The 22554-nt window shown below is 50.1% G+C and overlaps 1 protein-coding gene across 6 annotated transcripts; it reads right to left on the reverse strand.

Moving 5' to 3' along the window:
- Positions 1 to 20556, reverse strand: LOC140716488 (uncharacterized). Of its 6 annotated transcripts, none has more exons than XM_073029268.1 (4): positions 20497 to 20556; positions 10043 to 10218; positions 7304 to 9502; positions 1 to 591 (listed from the first exon to the last, which is right to left on the reverse strand). In XM_073029268.1, exons 3-4 carry the CDS (start codon positions 9469 to 9471, stop codon positions 465 to 467), a joined length of 2295 nt encoding a protein of 764 aa, XP_072885369.1. In that variant the 5' UTR covers positions 9472 to 9502; positions 10043 to 10218; positions 20497 to 20556; the 3' UTR covers positions 1 to 464. The 6 variants fall into 6 exon arrangements, with proteins under 6 accessions (XP_072885369.1, XP_072885366.1, XP_072885367.1 ...); XM_073029265.1 differs by having other exon boundaries at positions 10043 to 10432; positions 20497 to 20531; XM_073029266.1 differs by lacking the exon at positions 20497 to 20556 and adding an exon at positions 19565 to 19930.
- Between the last annotated feature and the right edge of the window lie 1998 nt (positions 20557 to 22554).

Below are 22554 nucleotides of genomic sequence, written 5' to 3' on the forward strand. Positions count from 1 at the left end.
TAACTTTGAAATAAACTTTATTTGAAGTAAGCAAGTCAAGAGTCAGAGGAAAGTTCCACCCAGTCTTTGTACTATTGGATGGTCCAAGGTGTGGACTAGGGGGGGGGAGGTATTTGAACGAGCATAAATGATGGGTGATGGATGTCGTCCTGGGCATTTTGCATCAGAAAGTTTAGCATATTGCAAGTTGGAAATGTAGCAAATTACAGGAGTTGATTTGCAAATTTTAATGACTGCTCCTCTGTGAAATAACATCTTGATTGATTTTGCCTGCAGGGCAGTTAAGCTGCAGGAACTTGGGATAATTTAATTCACTAAATAGTACAGAGTTCCGTCTGGAATTGGAAATAGTGACAGTGCAGGGGATGGGTATGTCTGGCTAAATCTGTACCAACTGAAGAAATTTCTAAGATCCTAAAACTAGATATTCGGGCTTCCTTGCGTCCCCTGCTTGAGTTGCTCATTCAGTTGAGGTTGTTGTCTGCTTTGAAATGGTCCATGCAGAACTTGGTTCCGGCCACCAGCGAACCTGCCAGCACGGCTGTCCGCACCCAGAGTGTCTCGCAGAAGGGTTCCCTCACAGAGTCGGTCCTGCGTGGAGGGAGAAGAAACGGCAGAATTGTTTTGAGATGATCAGAGTAATCTGCCGGCGGCAGATTTGGCCGATAGTCTACTACTGACTTAACGTTCCTTCTTGCTCTCGCGCCCCTCGGCTACAGTGCGCTCTGCACCGTGCTACGAAGCACCTTCTCACCCACGTCCCGGCACAATAGAAAGACCATCGGTGTGTTTGGAGTATTGTGAGCAGTCTTGGGTTCCTTATCTGATCATGTGGTGGGCTCTGCCGACCAAGTCATTGGTTATATTTAAAGTGGAGGTTGATGGGTTTTTGATTAGAAAGAGCATCAAAGGGTTCAGAGGGGTAATAAATAGCCACAATGGAACGGCGGGACAGACTCGATTGACCCGATGGCCTAATTCTGCTCGACCGTCTTATGGTCTTGCAGACTGTAATTTTACCTCTCGGGCCTTCATTATCCTGGTTTAGAACGCGACCCCGATGAAGGGTCTTGGCCCAAAGTATCGACTGCTCATTCGTACCTGGCCTGCTGAGTTCCTCCAGAAATCTGTGTGTGCTGCTCTGAAATTCCAGCATCTGCAGAATCCCTTGTGTTTGGGAATACGTTGCTGTTCCTGCATAACTCCTGGATCTTAAACACGGAACATGAAGTGGCTAACACAAGGGGGCCTAGTTTTAAGGTGCTTGGAAGCAGGTACAGGGGAGGTGTCAGGGGTAAGTTTTTCCATGCAGAGTGGTGGGTGTGTGGAATGCACTGCCAGCGATGATGGTGGAAGTGGAGATAATAGGGTCTTTTAAGAGACTCCTTGATAGGTACATGGAGCTTAGAATAATAGAGGGCTATGCGGTAGGGAAATCTAGAGTAGGTTGCGTGGTCGGCACAACATTGTGGGCCGAAGGGCCTGTAATGTGCTGTAGATTTCTACGTTCTACCACCTCCAACAGGACTGGGAGCATCTTCAGTGGCAAGGGAGCAGGGGCATGGACAGTTGCCACCCCCACACAATCGATGCTGGCCTCTCTAGCATCCCCCGCACTCTAAAGCCAGGCACCAGAGCGCAGACCCGAACCCTGCAATTGCCCTTCCGTTACAAGGGGTTTATAACCAAAGCAGGCTGCCCTGAACCTTGTTTCTTAAAACCATCACTGGTCCCTGATATCACCCTGAACCTGGAGATGTCAGGAGGGATGTTTTTTTACCTCCCTACCCACATCTGGGCCACCATCAACAGAACATAGAAATTTACAGCGCATTACAGGCCTTTCAGCCCACAATGTTGTACTGACCATGTAACCTACTCCAGATACTGCCTGGAATTTCCCTAGTGTGTAGCCCTCTATATGTCTAAGCTCCGGGTACCTGTCTAAAAGGCTCTTAACAGACCCTTTAGTATCTGCTTCCACCACCAAGGCTTTCCCATGGTTGCAGGCTTTGATTCTGCCTCATCTTTGACCGGCTCCTATCACTGGAAGCATGGTCGTAAGAGAGACCGAGGAATCTTCCCTGCCTTGGACTCTGCAATTTGGCCAGTAGCCCTGTGCGAGGCCATGTGTGGTGGGCCTCCATCCCCAAATCCCTGAAAGACGGTGAAAAGCAACTGAACAAAATACAAGACATCGAGAGAATGAGCAGCGCAGAATAGTGGCGTTACCACCACCAAACCTGCGGGCCACTTGGAATAATCAGAATCAGGTTTAATGTCACCAGCATACGTCGTGAAATTTGTTTAATTAGCGGCAGCAGCACGATACAATACATGATAATATAGAAAAAAATAAATAAGTCTATATTAAATAGTTAAATTAAGGATAGTAGTGCAAAAACAGAAGTAATTAAAAAAAAGTGAGGTAGTGTTCATAGGTTCCATGTCCATTCAGAAATCGGATGGCAGAGGGGAAGAAGCTGTTTCTGAATTGCTGAGTGTGTGCCTTCAGGCTCCTGTACCTCCTTCCTGGTGGTCGCAATGAGAAGAGGGCATGTCCTGGGTGGAGGGGATCCTTAACGATGGACGCTGCCTTCCTAAGGCACTGCTCCTTGAAGATGTCTTGGATTCTAGAGGCTGGTGCCCATGATGCAGTTGACTAACATTACAACTTTCTGTACCTTATTTCGATCCTATACAGTTGCACCATTCCCATACTAGATGGCGATGAAGCCTGTTAGAATGTTCTCCACGGTACATCTTTAGAAGTTTGAGGGTTTTAGGTGGCAAACCCAATCTCCTCAAACTCCTGAGGAAATGTAGCTGAAATTGACCCTCGGACGTCAGCAGCAAACTGTAGTAACAACTACAGTTCGGGCTCTCATGACCAGACTATGTAACAGTTTCTTAGATAGAGCTCTTATAGATAGCGGGGTCAAGGGATATGGGGAGAGGGCAGGAACGGGGTACTGATCGTGTATGATCAGCCATGATCACAGTGAATGGTGGTGCTGGCTAGAAGGGCCAAATGGCCTACTCCTGCACCTACTGTCTATTGTCTATTGTTCCCCAAGCTATCAGACCCCTCAATACCCGAAGCCTGGACTGACACGTTGCCCTACTGTCCTGTTTATTGTAATGCCTGCACTGTTTTTGTGTACTTTATGCAGTCCAGTGTAGGTCTGTAGTCTAGTGTAGCTTTCTCTGTGTTTTTTTTTATTACGTAGTTCAGTCTACTTTTTTGTACTGTGTCATGTAACACCATGGTCCTGAAAAAAGTTGTCTCATTTTTACTATGCATTGTACCAGCAGTTATGATCGAAATGACAACAAAAGTGACTTGACTTGAGTTACAAAGCAGGATACTAATTTTTTTCAGTTAAAGAATAAAAGGGAGGTGACAGTTGATATTGGACCACTGGTAAGTGATGCTGGTGAGGTAGTTATGGGGGACAAAGGAATGGGATATAACTTAGTAAGTACTTTGCATCCGTCTTTACTCTGGAAGACACTAACTGTGTTAGAGAGGTGCGTGAGTGTCATTGCTATTACAAAGGGAAAAGTGCCAGGCAAACTCAATGGTCTTAAGGTAGAGAAGTCACCTGGACCAGATGGACGACATCCCAGAGTTCTGAGAGAGGTTACAATAGACAATAGGTGCAGAAGTAGACCATTCGGCCCTTCGAGCCTGCACCGCCATTTTGAGATCATGTCTGATCATCTACTATCAATACCCGGTTCCTGCCTTGTCCCCATATCCCTTGATTCCCCTATCCATAAGATACCTATCTAGCTCCTTCTTGAAAGCATCCAGAGAATTGGCCTCCACTGCCTTCCGAGGCAGCGCATTCCACACCCCCACAACTCTCTGGGAGAAGAAGGTTTTCCTTAACTCTGTCCTAAATGACCTACCCCTTATTCTCAAACCATGCCCTCTGGTAGTGGACTCTCCCAGCATCTGGAACATATTTCCTGCCTCTATCTTGTCCAATCCCTTAATAATCTTATAGGTTTCAATCAGATCCCCTCTTAATCTCCTTAATTCCAGCGTGTACAAGCCCAGTCTCTCTAACCTCTCTACGTAAGACAGTACAGACATCCCAGGAATTAACCTCGTGAATCTACGCTGCACTTCCTCTACAGCCAGGATGTCCTTCCTTAACCCTGGAGACCAAAACTGTACACAATACTCCAGGCGTGGTCTCACCAGGGCTCTGTACAAATGCAAGAGGATTTCCTTGCTCTTGTACTCAATTCCCTTTGTAATAAAGGCCAACATTCCATTAGCCTTCTTCACTGCCTGCTGCACTTGCTCATTCACCTTCAGTGACTGATGAACAAGGACTCCTAGATCTCTTTGTATTTCTCCCTTACCTAACTCTACACCGTTCAGATAATAATCTGCCTTCCTGTTCTTACTCCCATAACCCATGAAGACCATAACGGATCTTTCAAGAATCACTTGATTCTGGCATGGTCCCGGAGGACTGGAAGATTGCAAATGTCACTCCACTCTTTAAGAAGGGAGGAAGGCAAAAGAAAGGGAATCATAGGCCTGTTAATCTAACCTCAGAGGCTGCGAAAGTGCTGGAGTCTATTATTAAGGATTAGGTTTTGGAGTACTTTGAGACTAATGATAAAATAAGTCAGAGTCAGTGTGGTTTCTGTAAAGAGAAATCTTGCCTGACAAAAGAGTTCTTTGAGGAAGTAGCAAGCAGGGTGGACAAAGGAGAGGCAGTGGATGTCATTTACTTGAATTTTCAGAAGGTTTTTGATAAAGTGCCACACATGAGGCTGCTTAACAAGATAAAATCCTATGGTCTTACAGGAATGGTACTGGCATGGCTAGAGGAATGGCTAACAGGCAGGAGGCAGTGAGTGGCAATAAAGGGGGCCTTTTCTGGTTGGCTGCCAGTGACTAGTGGTGTTCCTCAGGGGTCAGTATAGGGATCACTACTTTTCACATTGCTTGTCAATAATTCAGCTAGTGGAATTAAAGGCTTTATGGCAAAGTTTGCGGATGTTACAAAGGTAGGTAGTGCTGAGGGAACAGTGTGATTGTAGCAGGACTTGGACAAATTGGAAGAATGGGCAAAAAAGTGGCAGATGGAATACAGTGTTTGGAAAGGTATGAAAATGCATTTTGGTAAAAGGAACAATAGTGCAGACTATTATCTAAATAGGGAGAAAGTTCAAACATCAGAGGTGCAGAGGGACTTAGGAGTCCTCGTGCAAGACTCCCAGAAGTCTGAGTCTGTGATAAAGAAAGCAAATGCAATGCTGGCATTTTTCCAAGGGGAATAGAATATTAAAAACAAGGAAATAATCCTGAAGCTTTAAAAGATGCTAGTCAGACTGCTGTTGTATTGTCAACAGTTTTGGGCCCCATATCTCAGAAAGGATGTGTTGTCATTGGAGAGAGTCCAGAAGAGATTCATGAGGTGGATTCTGGGAATGAAGGGGTTAACATATGAGGAGCGTTTGGCAGCTTTGGGCCTGTACTCACTGGAATTTAGAAGAATGCATGGTGATCTCATTGAAACTTATTGAATGTTGAAAGGGCTAGATAAGGTGGATATGGAAAGGATGTCCCCTCTGATGGGGGTATCCAGAACTAGAGGGCACAGCCTCAAAATTGAGGGGTGACCTTTTAGAACAGAAGGAAGGAGGAATCTTTTAGCCGAAGAGTGGTGAATCTGTGGAATGCTCTGCCACAGACTGTGGTGGAGGCTGCGTCCGTGGGTACATTTAAAGTAGAAGTTGATAGCTTCCTGACTGGTCGGGCATCGAAGGATATGGTGAGAAGGCAAGTGTATGGGGTTGAATGGGATCCAGGAACAACCATGATGGAATGGTGGAGTGGACTTGATGGGCTGAATGGCCTAATTCTGGTCTTACCATCAGGGAGGAGGTACAGGAGCCTGAAAGCACACACTCAACGATTCAGGGATAGCTTCGTCCCCTCTGCCATCAGGGAGGAGGTACAGGAGCCTGAAGGCACACACTCAACGATTCAGGGATAGCTTCGTCCCCTCTGCCAAAAGATTTCTGAATGGACATTGAACCCATGAACACTACCTCACTACATTTTTTATTTCTGTTTTTGCACTACTTAATTGAACTATTTAATACTTACTGCAATTCTGTTTTTTTCTCTTTATCATCATGTATTGCATTGTACTGCTGCGGCAAAGTTTAATTTCATGACATATGCCGGTGAATTCTAACCATGTTAGCATTCATTTCAAGAGGACAAGAATTCTGATTTAAAATTTAAATCAGATAGTGTTTGAACACTCAGCAGACAGCATCTGTGGTGAGAGGAGCAATTAACTTCCTCGTGTCAAAACTGGGAAAGCAGAAGCAGGAGAAAAAAATTTAAAAAGGAAGGGGAAGCGAAGACTGTACACCTATTAAATGCTCCCAATGGCGGGTGCCTCAAACAGCCTCTGACAACCAAGTCCAGCTCCTGGCCTTCACGTGTGGCTCAGCTACTAAGCCTGGAGGAACAGTTTCCACTGACAGGAGAAGGGGCAAAGGTGGGTTACTGGCGCCTTAAAACCAGTCGCTTCGGGCAGACGGGGTTCGTCAGCCGCGGCTGGCAGTTCATCTAGGAGAAGGAGAACTCTGATCTCAAACCTCCGCTGCCTTGTGGCCATACCCACTCACGAGACCGTGAGGCAGTTCTACGTTGAGTTCAATACTGACTGGCAACTCCTGGTGCCAAACTGTGTCGGTCTCTGCCGTTCCTTTGGGTTCATCAGATGCGTGGAGAGGGGGAGCTTGCTACACGGGCAATACCTTGCTGTCCATATCGGACTGCCCAGGCTTGCGTATCTAGGCAGCTGGGACACAATATCCATGGTCAACTCTGACCAACGGAAACCCTCAAATAATGTATTTTGACTTTAACTTTGAAGATGGTGAGTGAGAGAGGAAAAAAAGAAGAAAATGAATCAATCTTTAACCTGCAACATTGCCTTTGTTCCTCTCTCCACAGCCGCTGCCTGACCTGCCGAGTGTTTCCAGCGTTTCACGTTTTTGTTTCGGATTTCGGGCACCTGCAGTTTTTTTTGTTTTGATTTGGTTCCCAGTCGGAGGCTGGAAGTCTGGGCAATCTGTGGGCGTAAGCTCTGACCAGCTGTTGGGAGTGATCCAGGGAAACTTCCACAAAAGCTGGCGCCCCGAGCCGCGGGCTCCGGTGAGGACGCGCTGATGCAGCAGGTGACGGCACGCACGAGTACTGGAGCGTTTGTGAGCTACGCCCCTCCCCACCCCCAACAACCCTCCATCCACTCACCAGCCATTGATGGAGCCCTGTTCTTCCCGGTGCCGACAATAACACTTCCTGGTGCAGGTCGTGTCCACCTGGAACGGCGTCCAGCGGCCAGCCGGCCTCTGCGGCGTGTCCGGTTCTGCCTCAGCCTGGACCTGGGGTGGTTCTTGCCACTGGGCCGGAGGCGCCTTCTTCCCGCTGGCCTGGGCCGGCGGCTTGGCCTTGGCTGCGGCCTTTTGTGCGGGCTGCTGTTGCTTCCGAGGCCTAGCAGCAGCCAGCTTAGAGTGGGCCTGGATCGGGGTTGGGGCCGGGGGATTGGGGTCCACGTTGGTCTCCGGCTGGGGCTGGGCCTCGGCAGGGGTCGGAGAGGGGCCGAGCTGCCCCTGTTGCAGCTGCTGGACACCACAAGTAGTCGGCGGGTGTGGTGGCGTTGGTGAGGTGGCCTTGGGGAGCTGCTGGGCTGCCATGCCCGGCTCGGTCTGCCCTTGACTCTGGCTTTGAACAACAGGCTGGATTGGCAGGGGTCCTGGTGCCACGCTGTCAGGCCCAGGCTGGGGGTATGGAGTGGATGCCAAGGCCCCACATTCAAGCCGGTGCTGGGCCTGGGCTGGGGCCTCACAGGAAGAGCTCAGATGCAGCTTGGGCCCAAACCCAGTTGTAGCTATGGGTAGGGGCAGCGGTAGGTGCAGCCTCGCGGAGCCAGGGGGAGGGCCCTGGGACACGGAGGAGAGGCTGCAGGAGGTCCGGGGGCTCTGGATCTGAAAAACTGGTTGGATCGATGGGACAGGCTTGCCCTCAGCCTTGGCCAGCACCTGGGGTCGGAGCTGGGCCTCGAACTGGACGGAGGGCAGTGATGACAGCAGAGAGGGCGGCGGTGTGGGTTTCTGCTCAGCCTGAGGCTTGGGGGTGGAGAGGGGCTCCTGCACAGCCTCAGCCTTGATTGTGGCAGGCTGGCACTGGCTCGGGCCCTCTTGGCCCAAGATTGGCTTCTGCAGCTTGGCACTCCTCTGCCGCTGGGCCTGGCTCTTCAGGCTGGCGATAAGCTGCTCATAGAAGGGCAGCTTCTTCTTGGAGGCAACGTCCTGGGCCTGCGGCACCTCTCTGGCCTCCCTGGGCACCTCGGCCTCACCCGCTGGGCATCTGGCCACCGGCAGCCCCCACTTCAAGGCCTGACTGTAGGAGAGGCTGGCCGGAAAAGGCGGCTGATTGACCCAAGGTGGAGTGGGGCCTAGCACTGGGTCCACGTGGGCCCCTCGCTTGCTGAGGAATGAGTGGGGTTTGAGGCAGCCCATCCGGGGCGTGGTCTCGTGCCCCGGGCCCTGGGCTTGCTTAGCACAGTTTAGTGTTTCTGTCCTGACCGAGGGCTGAGCCTCTGGCCCTGCGGGTGTGGGGTCGGGCTTCCTGTCCTGTCCAGTTGGCGGACCGTCCTCATTGTGCCTCCTGCTGGTCTGAGATCCCTGGCCGGGCACAGGACCAGGAGAGGTCGGGATGATGCCTACCATGATCATCTTGCCGGGTGACTCCTTCCCAGCGGCAGAGGCCTGGCTGCTCTGGGGCTTGGGTGCCTCTGCCTCAACCCGGGAGGCCCCAGACACTGGGGCCCTTTTGCCTGTTTGGCCCTGGCCAGCTGGGGGGAGGATTTGGGATGGGACGCCAGTGGGCTCTCCCCGGCCCCTTCGCTCTAGGCCACGGCAGGCCTTGAGACCCGAACTGTCAGAGGGCTCCTGAACCCCAATCTCTGAGCCCCCACTGAGGTAGTTGGTATGCATTGCCACTTCCGGCTGGAGGGATCGAGGAGGTGCCCTGCCCTGGTCTGCCATGCCCATCGGTTGCGGCTTCTTGCTCTCCAGCCTGCCCTCCGCCATTGTCGCCGGCTCCTGGCCCGAGGCCCACTTCCGGGCCTTGGCAATCTTCCTCTTCTTGCTCTGACACAGCTTGGCCTTGGTGTTGGCAGAGAGGCCAGTGCCCGGCACCTGGAGGTCGCCCAAGCCCACCTGGGGATTGGCATCGCCCTCCCCAGCCTGGGGGCCCGGATCGCGCTCCAGGCCGCTGGCCAGGGGTGGCATTGCCTTTGGCTCCTCATTCTTGCCGAAGTTTGTGCCCGGGCCAGCTCTCTCAGTCTCCTCAGCAGCCTGCGGTGGGACTTCCTGTTCCCGCTGGGGGATGGGAGTCTCCGAGTGTGTGTTACCCATTCTCAGTGCCAGTCGGGGCCCACTTGATCATCTGGAAACAGAAACATTTCACTGGGTTAGAGAGGATTGCCACTGAGGCCTAGGGAGGGCTCGGATAATCCGGGAGTGTTTTCCCTGAAGCGCAGGAGGCCTGGCATTCAAAGAGGTTTATAAAACCACGAGGGGGCATAGATAGACGAAATGGTCACATAGGATGGAGGGAAATTCAAGATCAGAGGACACAGCCTCAGAATAGAGGGGCGTCCAATTAGAACGGAGATGAGGAGAGAGAGAGACCTTTCTTCAGCCTGAGAGTGGTAAATCTGTGGATATCTTTGCCACAGGCGGCCATGGAGGCTAACTCACTGGTTATATTTAAGGCAGAGGTTGATAGATTGGTCAGGGCACGAAGGGATCCGGGGAGAAGGCGGGAGATTGGGGGTGAGAGAGTAAAAGGATCAGTCAGGAGGAAACAGTGGCCTAGATCTGCTCCTGTATGTTATGGCTCTACTTTATCCGCACCCTCCCCCCAGGGTAGGCGTGTATAAAATGAGAGGGCACACCTTGAGGGTGAGAGGGGCCTGAGGATTACCGTTTTCATGCAGGCGATGGTGTGTATACGGAGTTTGTGTGCTCTGCCCGTGACAGCGCAGATTTCCTCCAGCCGCCGCGCTTTCCTCCTGCATTCCAAACATCTGTGGGTCAATTGGCTACGTGGACGTAATTTGGCGGCGCAGTCTCGTTAGGCTGGAATTGCCCGCCACCACGCTGCGTTTGTAAATGAAATTCTCGATTAATTTCTGTGGTGCGGCCGTCGTCACGGTGCAGGAAGCGGGGTTGGTCAGCTTGGCCGAGGCCAGATTCCAGGGCGAAGTAATCTTCCGCCAGCACGCGCAAAACGCTGGAGGAGCTCGGCAGGCCAGGCGGCGTCTGCGGAAAAGAGTGAACCGTCGACGTTTCGGGCCGAGGCCCTTCGTCAGCGCTGGAGAGGAAGAGGAAAGGTCGGAGTAAGAAGGTGGAAGAAGTACAAGGTCGGAGGTGATGGGTGAAACTGGGAGAGGGGGACAGGGTGAAGTAAAGAGCTGGGAAGTCGATCGGTGACAGAGATAAAGGGCTGGGATCTAATAGGAGAGCGCAGAAGGCCACGGAAGAAAGGGAAGTGAAGGTGATGGGCAAAGTCAAAAGTGAAGATGTGAGAGGAAAACAGGAATGGGGAACAGCGAAGGGGGGACAATTACTGTCAATTACCCCCGCCCTTCCCTCACACACCTACGTCAGGATGCTGTTCATCGACTATAGCTCAGTGTTTAATACCATCATTCCCACAAAACTGATTGAGAGGTTGCCTCCCTCTGCAACTGGATCCTCGGCTTCCTAACCGCAAGGCACAATCTCTGCAGATTGGTGATAACATATCCTCCTCGCTGACGATCAACACTGGCACACCTCAGGGGTGTGTGCTTAGCCCACTGCTCTACTCTCTCTATACACACAACTGTGAGGCTAGGCAGAGCTCAAATACCATCTATAAACCTGCTGATGATACAACCATTGTTGGTAGAATCTCAGGTGGTGACGAGAGGGCATACAGGAGTGAGATATGCCAACTAGTGGAGTGGTGTCACAGTAACAACCTGGCACTCAACGTCAGTATGACAAAAAAGCTGATTGTGGACTTCAGGAAGGGTAGGATGAAGGAGCACATACCAATCCTCACAGAGGGATCAGAAGTGGAGAGAGTGAGCAGTTTCAAGTTCCTGGGTGTCAAGATCTCTGAGGATCTAACCTGGTCCCAACATAATCGATGCAGTTATAAAGAAGGCAAGACAGTGACTATACTTCATTAGGAGTTTGAAGAGATTTGGCATGTCAACAAATACACTCAAAAACTTCTATAGTTGTACTGTGGAGAGCATTCTGACAGGCTGCATCACTGTCTGGTATGGGGGGACTACTGCACAGGACCAAAAGAAGCTGCAGAGGGTTGTAAATCTAGTCAGCTCCATCTTGGGTACTAGCTTACAAAATACCCAGGACATCTTCAAGGAGCGGTGTCTCAGAAAGGCAGCGTCCATTATTAAGGACCTCCAGCACCCAGGGCATGCCCTTTTCTCACTGTTACCATCAGGGAGGAGGTACAGAAGCCTGAAGGCACACACTCAGCGATTCAGAAACAGCTTCTTCCCCTCTGCCATCCGATTCCTGAATGGACATTGAATCTACCTCACTTTAAAAAATTTTTTTATGTATTTGCACATTTTTAAAATCTATTCAATATACATATACTGTAATTGATTTACTTGTTTATTTATTATTATTTTTATTTTTTTTCTCTGCTAGATTATGTATCGCATTGAACTGCTGCTGCTACGTTAACAAATTTCACGTCACATGCGGGTGATAATAAACCTGATTCCTTCCTGCTGCCTGGCCTACTGAGTTCCTGCACCATTTTGTGTGCGAGCGTGTTGCATCGGCACATCTCCTCATGTCTGTGGCCTCTCAGTATTGCTGCAGAGAGACCAGCTTTGTTGAGGACCCCAGGAGGAACTCCTGGGGCCATGTTGACACGATTGCCCGTACAGCCTGGAGCCTGCGTGTCCCCGGTGGACATACCAGTCAGCACTCCTGTGCTGGCCAGCACGTGATCCCCGAATCCACTAACACCAGCGTCGGCAGTGTGGTCAGCTACCCAGGACCCGAGCCCTGGAAACCCACAAAACACCTCCCTTTCCTTCTTTCAAAGTTCAAAGAAAGTTTATTATCACCATATACTACCTTGAGATTCAACTTTTCGCAGCCAATTCACAGTAGGACAAAGAAATAAAATAGATTAAGACCTGTGGTGAACTAGATATACTTGTCTGACTGCTCCTGTGGCTCCTCCCACAGACCCCTGTATAAAGGCGACTGTGGGCTGCTGCTCTCCCTCATTTTCCCCAGGATGTAGTGCTGTTTATTCTTCCAGTCAATAAAAGCCGATATCTCACTTCCTAAGTCTCAGCGTGAGTTATTGATGGTGCATCAAGACCATAAGTTATAGGAGCAGAATTAGGCCATTTGGCCTATCAAGTCTGTTCCACCATTTCGTCATGGCTGATCCATTTCCCTCTCAGGCCCAATCTATCAACTTCTTGCTAGGTTCAAGTGTAGTGTCACAGAATCACTACACACAAAGACTGACAAACAAGCAATGTGCAAAAGAAGACAGTGTGTGAATACCAAAAAACAATCAAATAGTACATATAGGTCACCCAGTCCTTCAGTAAAACCTACCTCTTCAACCAATCCTTTGAGCAGATCCAATTCTCTGTCTACACCCTGAGGCAATGTGGTTTGTTTTACCACGGTCGGGGGGGGTGGACGAGGCCGTTACCCGAGAGCTATTGTTCAGCTCGGTGATGTCATAGCTGGAGTTGTGATGTCACAGGGGCAATGCCACACAGTCTTGCTGTTGAAGGGCACCCATCACAACTTTTTATATGCTCGTGCCTCCAATAACATCGGAGGCAGCCCCCCCCCCTTATCTCCGCTCACCACGTGGCCTTCTCTATCCCCCCCCCCCCGATTCCTCTTCTTGTCTCCTTCCATCCAGAGACCCCCTGTCCCAAGGAATGCTCTCTGTCCAGGAACCCTGCTCTGGGATGCTCCCACCCCTTTCCCAATCAACAATCCTTTCCTCTCAGGCGCAGGTTTCACACACTCTGAGAGTTTTACTTTCGTAGAAATGTTCCCACCGCCAATGGACTCACGTTCCCGATAGTTACTGTTTATTCATTGATATTATTGTCTCCTCTTTCTGCATCTGCTCTGTTTCCTGTCTTCTGCACTGCGGTTGAAAGCCCTAGTTCATCGATTCTGCTATAGCTGCTGATCTATAGATTAGTTGAGGGCGCCCACAGGAAAATCAACCTCAGGGTTGTATATAGTGATATATATGTACTTTGATAATAAATTTGCTTTAAACTTAAAACATAGATTTAGAGATACAGCACAGTATCCGTCCCACCAGCCTGCACTGCCTGATTACGCCCATGTGACCAGCTAACCCATGATCCTTTGGGACTGTGGGAGGAAACCAGAGCACTTGGAGGAAACCCACGCATTCACTGGGGGATCATGCAAACTCCGTACAGACAGCGGCGGTATCGAACCCGGGTCGCTGGTGGTGCAGTAGCCGCTAACCGCTGCGCTACCGTGTCGCCCAAAGCATTGACCTAAAGCGCGCCATGGCCACTGAAGTCCTTTTGCAATGTGGATGCCGTTGTACTGCAGGAAGCCTGGGACCGATTCACACATCACAAACTCCTTTCAACGGGGAAGTTACAATGTTCAGGGTATTCAGATTTTCTACTTCAAAATCAGAATCAGGTTTACTATCACCTGCATGTGTCGTGAAATTTGTTAACTTAGCAGCAGCAGTTCAATGCAAGACATAATATAGAAGAAAAAAATAAAATAATAAAAAAAGTAAATCAATTACAGTGTACGCATATTGATCAGATTAAAAACCGTGCAAAAATAGGACTAATATATATTTTTTTAAAGTGAGGTAGTGTTCACGGGTACAATGTCCATTTAGGAATTGGATGGCAGAGGGGAAGAAGCTGTTCGTGAGCCTTCAGATTTCTGTACCTCCTTCCTGACGGTAACAGTGAGAAAAGGGCATGTCCTGGGTGCTGGAGGTTCTTAATAATGGACGCTGCCTTTCTGAGACACCGCTCACTGAAGATGTCCTGGGTACTTCGCAGGCTAGTACCCAAGATGGAGCTGACTAAATTTACAACCCTCTGCAGTTTCTTTCGGTCCTGGGTAGTCACTCCCCCATACCAGACAGTGATGCAGCCTGTCAGAAATGAAAGGAGATTAAATTTATCCAAAAAAACTGGAGTGGAGCCACCCTCTTCACGGACTGGGATGGTGCAATCACGACAGCTTGGAGCTGAATGCCCTCAAAACCGCGGAGATGCACGTCAGCTTCAGGAGGAGAACGCTGTCAGGCCTGGTGATTAGCAGCGGGCTTTGCACTAGGGGTTCAATTCCCGCTGTTACTTGCAAGGAATTCGTACATTCTCCCTCCCATGGCCGCGTGGGTTTCCTCCGGGTGCTCCGGTTTCCTCCCGCAGTCCAAAGGGGCACAGGTTGGTAGGTTAATTGGTCACTGTGAATTGTCACATGATCAGGCTAGATCGGGGGGCGGCTCGAGAGCCAGGAGGTCCTATTCTACACCGTAACTCAGCAAAAATCAAATAATGAATACATAACGTATCTCCTCTCCACCCACTCAGCATTCCAACATTCGGGTCCCTGGGCATCATGACTTTGCAGGGCCTCACGTGGGAGAACCGTATCTCCTTTGTTGAGAAGAAGGCTCGACAGAGAACGTACTTCCGGCAGCAAGTTGGTGAATACTGAGTTAAGTATTGTATGTAATGAGTTTTTGCTACAACAAGTGTATGGGACATTGGAAAAAATGTTGAATTTCCCCATGGGGATGAATAAAGTATCTATCTATCTATCTAATTCCACCTTTGCCAGAGCAGACCGGTGCAATTCTGCACTGCCGCTCGAGGAGAGTGTCCTCACATCAGCCGTTACACTTTGGAAATGTCAGCTCAGCAGAAGAGCCCTCATACAGGGACCAGAAGTGGAGAGAGTGAGCAATTTCAAGTCCCTCAGTGTCAATTTCTCTCAGGACCTGACCTGCACCCAGCATACTGATGCAGCAATGAGGAAGGCAAGACATTGATATTCCATTCGGGGTGTGAGGAGATTTGGTATGCCGCCAAAAGCACTCACTAATTTCTACAGATGATTCGAACCGGCTGCATCACCGTCTGGTATGGGACTGGGGCTGGGGGGGGGGGGGGGGGGGGGCGGTGGCTATTGTACAGGATTGGAGTAGGCTTCAGAGGGTTGTAAACTCAGTCGGCTCCATCACGAACACTAGCTTCCGTAGTATCCAGGACATCTTCAAGGACTGGTGTCTCAGATAGGCTACGTCCATCACTAAGGACCCCCGATACCCAGGACATGCTCTCTTCTCACCATCACCATCAGGAAGGAGGTACAGAAGTCTGTAGGCACACACTCAGTGATTCAGGATTTCTGAATGGGCGTTGAACCCATGAACACTACTTCACTACTTTTTTTTACACTACATCGAGATACCGACTGTAATTCACAGTTTTCTTCCCCCTATTATTATGTATTGCTGCCGCAAAGTTAACAAATTTCTTGACATATGCCGGTGATGTTAAACCTGATTCTGAAAGTCACTGGCTGTAGTCCACCATCACTGCAGGACTCCAGGACAAAGAAATGTACAGAAAGATCATTTCTGACACTGCCCATTCTGCAGACTGCCTGTCTCAAACGCTCCCTTCTGGAAAGAGCTATAGGGCTATTGAAACAAAAACTTCAAAAAACTTCAAACAGAAACAAAAAGTTTCTTCTCCCGGGCAGTTAATCTGATCAACCATTCTAGTTCATCTGGCACTGCACTAAAGCCACTTCCAACCACTTGATACAATGCTGTTTACGTGGTAAATGTATTTATCCACATTTTATTCCATATTCTTCCTTTTACAGGTGCCCCCCCCCCCCACTTTACGCCACTTCGCTTTTACGAAAGACCTACATTAGTAATCTGTTTTCACAATACAAAGAGGAATTTCACTTTTACGAAAATTTTTCCCATATAAGTTAATGGTTCTTTGCTTTACGCCATCTCGGCTTAAGAAAGGTTTCATAGGAACGCTCTACCTTTGTAAAGGGGGGGGGGGGGAGACACCTGTACCTTTAACTTTATGTTTTTTTAATCATTCCTTAATCTTTACAATTGTTGTATGTTGTTTTTTTTTGCTGCAGGTCGTGCCCTGACCAACACACCACTGCTAATTCCTCACACAGTATTGTGCAAAAGTCTTAGGCATATATATATATATATATATATATAGATAGATAGATATATACAGTATATATATGGCCAGGGTGCCTAAGACTTTTGTACAGGGCTGTGGTAATTTTATGTACTGCACTGCAATGTGGCTGCAAAAAAAATCAAATTTCATGATATATGTGAGTAATGATACACCTGATTCTGATATGGGTCTCTATTGTGGACTGAGAGTGGAAGGGGGCAGGAAGAAGGGAATCATGGTTGGAGAAAGGGGAAGGGAGAGGGGAGGGAGCGGGAAACACCAGACAGGCATTCTATAACAATCAATAAACTAATTGTTTGGAATCAAATGACCTTGCCTGGTGTCTCAGGACTGGGTGGGTCGGCACCCGTGCCAACCCCCCCCCCCCCCCCCACACCCCTGGTAGTCCAGCACTGCCACCTGTCCCTCACCCCTCCCAGAAGCGCTCCACTCTCGCCATTCCCAACAAACTTTGCTCCTGCCAGATTTCCAAGCTCGCTCTCCGCTCCACATTGACACTCTCGACATTGTAAGTGTGCACTCAGTGACCGCGTTATTAGTTACGCCTGTACGCCTGCTGGTTACTGCGAGTACCTAATCAGCCAATCATGTGGCAGCAACACAGCGCATAAAAGCATGCGGACACTGTCAAGACCAAGCATCAGAATGGGGAAGAAATGCGACTGTGACCTTGGAATGGTGCCAGACGGGGTGGTCTGAGTATCTCAGAACCTGCTAATCTCCTGGGATTTTCATGCACGACAGTCTCTGGTTTTGCAGAGAAAGATGCGAGAAACAAAAAAAAAACACAATTCAGTGTTCTGTGGGTGAAAACACCTTGTTAATGAGAGAGGTCAGAGGTGAACGGCCAGACTGGTTCCAGCTGACAGGGAGGCGCCAGTAACTCAAATAACCACGTGTAACAACACTGGTCCTCCAAGGGGGCCATGACCTTTTCGTAGTTTGGAGGCTTGTGTGCCTCAGCGACTCAGAAAGCTACGTTGCCTGGAGTTAGGGCTTTATGCTTTGGCTCTTGGGAGGGTCACCCATGCCAAACAGGTCAAAGGGTAGAGGCCAGATAAGGTTCAGGGGTTCAGCTAACATCTCTGACCGGTAAAACAAAATTGTTATGAAATCAGCAGTGAAGAATCCTTCTACATCTGAGTGTGACGGTATTCCTGAGTCTCCACCCGGGACTTGTGTGACTGACAGTCGTGAAAATTGAGAGGAAGCGACTGACATGATGGAGGAAGCCCTGAGATGAAGGACCATCATTAATGCTCTAAACACCAGCGACGTAAGGGCCTGTAGTAATTAGGACAGTGGTGTCTAGGAGAGCATCTCTGAACACACAATGCGTGGACAGGCAGCAGAAGACCACACACATTCATTCAGTGGCTGCTTTATAGGAGGCAGCTAATAAAGTGGCCACCGTTTGTCTGTGGAAAGACAGTTGATGCTTGATCCCGGATGAGAAGAGGCCTGTTTATGCAGGGGCCCGAAGGAGATCAGGCACCAATTAAATTCAGGACTGAGACCAGTGGGGTTTTTATTGGTCTAAAGCAATGGTTCGGGGCTCCCTCTGCCTGCTCTACTTGTGATATTCTGATCATCAATGGGAACCAAACTGCATCCTCAATCCCACTCCATATCTAGATGAATACAGAATCACTCCAGATATCAGATTATTTTACAGGCTATTTCCAGTTACAATATACGTATGAACATTGCCACCGTATCGAACTTTCTGAGGGAAATAACCGTCAGAGGGGGATAATCATTAGAGAGTGAGAACCGTCATGGGGGGGGGGGGAACCGTCAGAGAGGGAGAACCGTCAGGGGGGGAACCGTCAGAGAGGGAGAACCGTCGGGGGGGGAGAACCATCGGGGGGAGACCATCGGGGGGAGAACCATGGGGGGGGGGAAGAAGATGTTTTTCCTTACCACTTTCTGTGTTAAAAAAACTTACCTCTGATATCCCCCCTCCTATATTAAGCTGGAGAGTTTTCTTTGGACAAGAGGGGGTAACATCAGGAAGGATATAGGGAGCAAATGCACATAGAAAACCTACAGCACAATACAGGCCCTTCGGCCCACAAAGCTGTGCCGAACACGTCCCTACCTTAGAAATTACTGGGCTTACCCATAGCCCTCTATTTTACTAAGCTCCATGTATCTATCCAAAAGTCTGTTAAAAGACCCTATCGTATCCGTCTCCACCACCGTTGCCAGCAGCCCATTCCACACACTCACCACTCTCTGAGTAAAAAACTTACCCCCGACATCTCCTCTGTACCTACTCCCCAGCACCTTAAACCCGTGTCCTCTTGTGGCAACCATTTCAGCCCTGGGAAAAAGCCTCTGACTATCCACACGATCAATGCCCCTCATCATCTTATACACCTCTATCAGGTCACCTCTCATCCTCCGTCACTCTGGGGAGAAAAGGCCGAGTTCACCGCACATAACTTGGGCTCTTAGTCTCTGGAGCGCCGGAGGCTGAGGGGAGATCTGATAGAGCTTCACAAGATTATGAGAGGCAGAGATAGAGTGGACAGGGAGTATCTGTTACCCAGGGTCGAAACCTCTAATACCAGAGGGCATGCATTGAAGGTGAGAGGGTAAGTTTTTTACTCAGAAAATGGTGGATGTCTGGAATGGGCTGCCTGGTATGACGGTAGAGGCAAATACATTAGAGATGTTTGGATAGGCACATGGATGTGAGGAGGATGGAGGATATGGACATGGTGTAGGTAGGTCGGGGGGGGGGATTAGAGTTTGGGCGTTTTCGATTTGCCTCTTAGCTGGTTAGACCCAGCACTGTGGGCCGAATGGCCTGTTTTATGCTATACTGTTCTATGTCCTATGTTCTATAACCCCCCCCCCCATCAGTGGAGAACCAAGAAAAGGGGATGAAGCTGATTGAGAGCGAGGGGCGGAAGATAGTGTAAACTGATTGGGGACTCGATAACCTTCCGAGATAACTTGTAGAGGGTAAGGGATTGACTTGCAGAGGGCCGGTAGGGACAAAATTGGTCGTCGCTGCGTGTCCTTACCGTTGCGTGATCCGTGCTAGGTCCAAGATCCCCTCTCATCCAGGGGCACCCCTTTCTGTCCCCCTGGCCCGACCCCCCCTCCACGGGACCTCTGTCCCAGGACGCTGCTGCCCCCGCTCCCTGGGATCTCCTCACCTTCTCGGGTACGCCCGCCTTGCTTCGCCGACCGGAGGAGAGCTGTTCAACAGCAACGGTGCGTTCTCTCTGCGCCCGCTCTGGAACGCGGCCCCCCGCTCAGAAAACAACATCGCCGGCGCTGAAACCAGGCAGGAACCCAGGCACACGGACCAACGGCACAGGCTGGAACTCCCAGCACCGGCGCTCGTCCCCCCCAAATGCCCTGTCCAGTCTGCTGCTGGAGCCCCGCGACCACCCTACTGCCCCCGCAAGCATCTGCATCGCCTGACCCAGTGGAAGGGTCGGGTGGAGAGGAGAATACCCCTCATCAGCGGTCTGGATAGATGAGTCAACATGGTGCCCCAGGAGTGGTTGGAAATGCAAAGGAACTTCGGTAAAGGAATGACAGTCAACGCCTGGTTGTTTATTGTTAATAATTTTAACTTTCTTGTAAATAAGTCTTTAATCCTTGCCTAAAGTTTGAGAGTCAATTAATGTTTTATTGTGAACATCTTTAATTTGAATAGGAACAGAGAGCCAACACATAATTTATTGTAAATAACTTTATTTATTGTATTAAGGACTCAGATTTAACGAATGGTTTTTTTCTATGTAAATAATTTTATTTTGTAATATTCCTGAATAAAGTATTTTTGGAAAGAAAAAAAAGATGCTGTCTGACCCATTAAGTTCTTCCAGTTTTCTTTTGTTTAAAACCCACGTTAACTGCTGTGAAGTCCCGCAGCTTGTAACCAAACCCCCCGCCCCGCCCCGCCCCGCCCCGCCCCCGAAGCCAGTCTTTGGGATTTGACTGTAAACATCCACATTTGTAGAAGCCCCTTGGACATCAGTGACCCCCTCCCCATCGCCGCCCTTCCGTGACCGCAGATGCATTCACATTTTCGGACACGCCCTGTACACCCACACCCCGCGGCGTTGCTGGAACTAACCTCGATCGTGGACGGTCCTTCGGCGGGCAGGTCACCCACCAACCCACGTGTCTTCGTCATGGGGGGGGGGAGGAGACTGGAACAAGGGTGGGAGGGGGGAAATCACATGGTCACAAGGAGAATGTGCAGACTTCTGTAGATGCACTGGGCAGAGTATCACAGCCCGGTCTGGAAACGCCAGTGTACAGAAACCCGGTAACGTCTATAGAAAGTGACAGCGACCGCTCAGTCAATCACAGGCAAACCCCTCCCCACCATGGAGCACTGTCATGGGAAAGCAAGGACCCTCACTGTCCGGACCAGGCTCTCTTCTCCCTACTACCATTGGGCAGGAGGTACAGGAGCCTCAGGTTCCACACCACCAGGTTCAGGGACAGTCATCACCCCTCGACCATCAGGTCCCACACCACCAGGTTCAGGGACAGTCATCACCCCTCGACCATCAGGTCCCACACCACCAGGTTCAGGGACAGTCATCACCCCTCAACCATCAGGTCCCACACCACCAGGTTCAGGGACAGTCATCACCCCTCAACCATCAGGTCCCACACCACCAGGTTCAGGGACAGTCATCACCCCTCAACCATCAGGTCCCACACCACCAGGTTCAGGGACAGTCATCACCCCTCAACCATCAGGTCCCACACCACCAGGTTCAGGGACAGTCATCACCCCTCAACCATCAGGTCCCACACCACCAGGTTCAGGGACAGTCATCACCCCTCAACCATCAGGTCCCACACCACCAGGTTCAGGGACAGTCATCACCCCTCAACCATCAGGTCCCACACCACCAGGTTCAGGGACAGTCATCACCCCTCAACCATCAGGTCCCACACCACCAGGTTCAGGGACAGTTATCACCCCTCGACCATCAGGTCCCACACCACCAGGTTCAGGGACAGTCATCACCCCTCGACCATCAGGTCCCACTCCACCAGGTTCAGGGACAGTTATCACCCCTCGACCATCAGGTCCCACACCACCAGGTTCAGGGACAGTCATCACCCCTCAACCATCAGGTCCCACACCACCAGGTTCAGGGACAGTCATCACCCCTCAACCATCAGGTCCCACACCACCAGGTTCAGGGACAGTTATCACCCCTCAACCATCAGGTCCCACACCACCAGGTTCAGGGACAGTTATCACCCCTCAACCATCAGGTCCCACACCACCAGGTTCAGGGACAGTTATCACCACTCAACCATCAGGTCCCACACCACCAGGTTCAGGGACAGTTATCACCCCTCAACCATCAGGTCCCACACCACCAGGTTCAGGGACAGTTATCACCCCTCAACCATCAGGTCCCACACCACCAGGTTCAGGGACAGTTATCACCCCTCAACCATCAGGTCCCACACCACCAGGTTCAGGGACAGTTATCACCCCTCAACCATCAGGTCCCACACCACCAGGTTCAGGGACAGTTATCACCCCTCAACCATCAGGTCCCACACCACCAGGTTCAGGGACAGTTATCACCCCTCAACCATCAGGTCCCACACCACCAGGTTCAGGGACAGTTATCACCCCTCAACCATCAGGTCCCACACCACCAGGTTCAGGGACAGTTATCACCCCTCAACCATCAGGTCCCACACCACCAGGTTCAGGGACAGTTATCACCCCTCAACCATCAGGTCCCACACCACCAGGTTCAGGGACAGTTATCACCCTTCGAGCATCAGGCTCTTGAACTGGATAACTTCACAGCTCTGAAGTGATTCCACAACCTACAACCCCATTTTAAAGGAGTCTACAACTCATGTTCTCAGTATTACTTTTTCTTCTTTTGCACACTGCTGGATTGTCGATCTTTGCTTATGTGTAGTTTTTCATAAATTCTTTATTTTCCTATCGATGTCTGCAAGAAAATGACCCTGCCATGGTTCCGGTTGGCTGTTCCCCTTTAATGCTCCTTTCTCCCTGATTATGCCCTAATTTCAGTCATTAGATCTCCAATTGCTGCTCGTTTATTCAATTACAGTACACCTGGTTTTCATCAGAGACTGGGAAATAAGTACGATGGGGTCACTATCACAGGTTGCCAGT

This window comes from Hemitrygon akajei, chromosome 25 (assembly GCF_048418815.1).
Source record: "Hemitrygon akajei chromosome 25, sHemAka1.3, whole genome shotgun sequence".
Lineage (NCBI taxonomy): Eukaryota > Metazoa > Chordata > Chondrichthyes > Myliobatiformes > Dasyatidae > Hemitrygon > Hemitrygon akajei.